The following is a 2,834-nucleotide window of genomic DNA, read 5'->3' as shown; positions in this document are numbered from 1 at the left end:
GCGGTGACCTTAGGGGCTGCTGGAGAGGGAGGGGGGAGGGTGGGAGGGGCACTAGGGTGGAAGTGAGCGGAATGCAGAGCCCACGGCTGCAGAACCAGGAGCAGCCCTGCAGGACGGGCGAAAGCAGCAGCGGGCCTGCGGGATGCTGGAAGGTGCAGGGGGGAGGGGGGTGGGGATGGGGGGGGCGGGCGGCCTCCGCCACGGCCCCCCCCGGAGGAGGGGGCGGGCAGGGAGTCCCGGTCAGGAGTGGACGCTCGGCTTATGCCTTCGCCCCGCCGGCCGCCCCGGGCTCCCGGTTCCCCCGCCCCCACCCCCGCTCGCCGCACGCCGCACGCCCGGCAAGGCCGGCCCGGGGAGCCCAGCGCCGGTTCCCAGCACTGACGTCAGCCGGCGATGACCTCAGCGCCGCGGAGGCGGGGGGCGGGGGGCGGGGCGAGGGGCGGGGCCGTCCGGCGGAGGACACGCCCCCGTGGCCGGCCGCAGCCAATGGGCGCCGCCCTCCGCGCCCCGCCTCCGGGAGCGCTATGAAAGGCGAGTCCCGGGGAAAGTGCGGGGCAGAGCCGAGCGCGGCCGGGCGGACGCCTCTCTGAGCAGCCACTCCAGTCCACGGGGGAACCCTCTCCGCTCCCGGAGCCGCGACGTCATGAGCCACGGGAAGAGGACCGACATGTTCCCGGAGATCGCCGCCGCCGTGGGCTTCCTCTCCAGCCTCCTGCGCACCCGGGGCTGCGTGAGCGAGCAGAGACTCGCGGTGTTCAGCGCCGCGCTCCAGGAGGCGCTAACCGGTGAGCGCACGTCCGGGGGCCCCGGCGCCACCGGGGCGCGGCCCCCTTCACGGCCCGCCTGGGGCGCCCGAGACACCCACCAGAGCAGCCGAGCCTCCGTGCCCCCCTCCAGGATCCGGGCGGCCCCACCCCCTCGCTGGGTCCCATCGCCCCTCCCGGGCCCTGTACTTTGTCCGCGGTGTTCCGGGTGGGGGACGCTCCCCGGGCCCAGACCCGAATCCCGAGGGCCCCCGTCTTGGATCCCGGAAAAGGGGTACTTACGGGTCCAAGCGAGGACTCCTCTGCCCCGTTGGATCCTTGAGAGCCTCGAGGGGGTGTCGTGGGGGGGGACGAAGCCCCCTCGGATCGGGGGGAAAGGGGGTCTATCGGGCGCATTTGCGCCTCCGGCCCCTGCCTGCCCTGCCCTGCCCTGCCCTGCCCGTCCGCCGGCGGTGCGCCCGGTCCAACTTGGAATCCGGGCCCCTTTTGTATCTCTTATCTTTGGCCGCTTTTACCATCTGCCACCTATTGTGGCCGGAAGAGCCCCGTCGCTACGGCCCGGGCTGGGAGCCTGTGTGTCCGGGAGGCAGGGCGAGAGTCCGGGACACCGGGGAGGAGAGGGGCCGGCCGGCTGGCTGGGGAGAGACCTGCCTCCCAGCTGTTTCTAGCCACCTCTGAACGAGCCGGACATCCAGCCGGACATCGGCCTTGGCGGAAACAACCGTGGTCATCCAAATCCATTTTTCAACTCTCAGCCCTGCTAAGGGACTCCCTGAAAGGAGGCAGGGGGCCCACAGGGTATTGATTGGGCATGAGGCCTGTGCCTCCCTGGGAACCTAACAATGCTGGCAGCTGTCTGGCCTTTTGAAACCAATTCCCAGGTCTCCAGAGGCCTTGCCTGGACATGCCAGCCCTAGTCACACCCTTCCCTCCATAATCTGGGAATGTGCCAAAAGCAGCACACGTAGCCCCTGGAGAGTAGTGCCCCAGGGTGTACCCACCCCCTCCCCACACACACAGGCCAGTCTTGGGAAGGGTGGAGGGGTCTTTTTGTGTGGGTTTTTTTTTTTTTTTAAGCTTCCTTAAAATTTTCTCTGCTAAGTGGCAGGATTGTCTCGAGTACTTCAAGTGGAACTTTCTCCCTCTTTCTTATAATCACCAGCTCCCTCGCCCCCCCCCCCCACCAGCTCTCCTCCTACCCCCAGCCCTCATCCTCTCTGGTGGTGGCATCTGAAACCGGCCTTCTAATCAGGTATCTCTCTCCTTTCTCCCCCTCCCACAGAGCACTACAAACACCACTGGTTTCCAGAAAAGCCAGCCAAGGGCTCAGGCTACCGCTGTATCCGCATCAACCACAAGATGGACCCCATCATCAGCAAGGTGGCCAGCCAGATCGGACTCAGCCAGCCCCAGCTGCACCAGCTGCTGCCCAGCGAGCTGACCCTGTGGGTGGACCCCTACGAGGTCTCTTACCGAATCGGGGAGGACGGCTCCATCTGTGTCCTCTACGAGGAGGCCCCGGTGGCCGCCTCCTACGGGCTCCTCACCTGCAAGAACCAAATGATGCTGGGCCGGAGAAGCCCCGCGAAGAACTACGTGATGGCGGTCTCCAGCTAATGCCGCCCAGTCCCACCCTGGCACTGCTGTACTCATGCTGCCCCACAGGCCACCATACCTCAACCTGGGGAACTGGATTTTTAAATGAAGAGCTATTTATATATATATATATTATTTTTTTTAAGAAAAGAAGGAAAAGAAAACAAAAGTTTTTTTTTTTTTTTAAAGAAAAGAAAAATCCTTACAGGGAGCTGCGTGGAAGTGGCCTCCCCAGGTGCCTTTGGAGAGAATATTCTGTGTTTGGGTCTGTGAGCCAGGGATTGCCCAGGGAGTCATTGGGAGTTGGCCTAGCAGAGTTGAGGGGTGAAGCTTAGCTGGCACCCCTGCAGGTTGAGAGAGGAAGCAGGCGAGGGTCTCTACTGTGATTGAGAGGTCAGGCTCAGCCCTGGGATGGGGGGGGGGTGTGGGGGGAGATGAGTTCATTCTCTCCCAACCAGGACACCTGCAATGCCT

At 64.5% G+C, this 2,834-nt stretch overlaps 1 protein-coding gene across 1 annotated transcript; it reads left to right on the top strand.

Moving 5' to 3' along the window:
- Nucleotides 1-566: 566 nt before the first annotated feature.
- Nucleotides 567-2,505, top strand: Btg2 (BTG anti-proliferation factor 2). The gene is made up of 2 exons (XM_048357309.1): nt 567-785; nt 2,047-2,505. The coding sequence occupies exons 1-2, from the start codon at nt 644-646 to the stop codon at nt 2,379-2,381; spliced, it is 477 nt and encodes a 158-aa protein (XP_048213266.1). The 5' UTR covers nt 567-643; the 3' UTR covers nt 2,382-2,505.
- Nucleotides 2,506-2,834: the final 329 nt, after the last annotated feature.

This window comes from Perognathus longimembris, chromosome 11 (assembly GCF_023159225.1).
Source record: "Perognathus longimembris pacificus isolate PPM17 chromosome 11, ASM2315922v1, whole genome shotgun sequence".
NCBI lineage: Eukaryota > Metazoa > Chordata > Mammalia > Rodentia > Heteromyidae > Perognathus > Perognathus longimembris.
The sequence above is the reverse complement of the archived record's forward strand: the minus strand, read 5'-3'. Positions and strand labels throughout refer to the sequence as shown.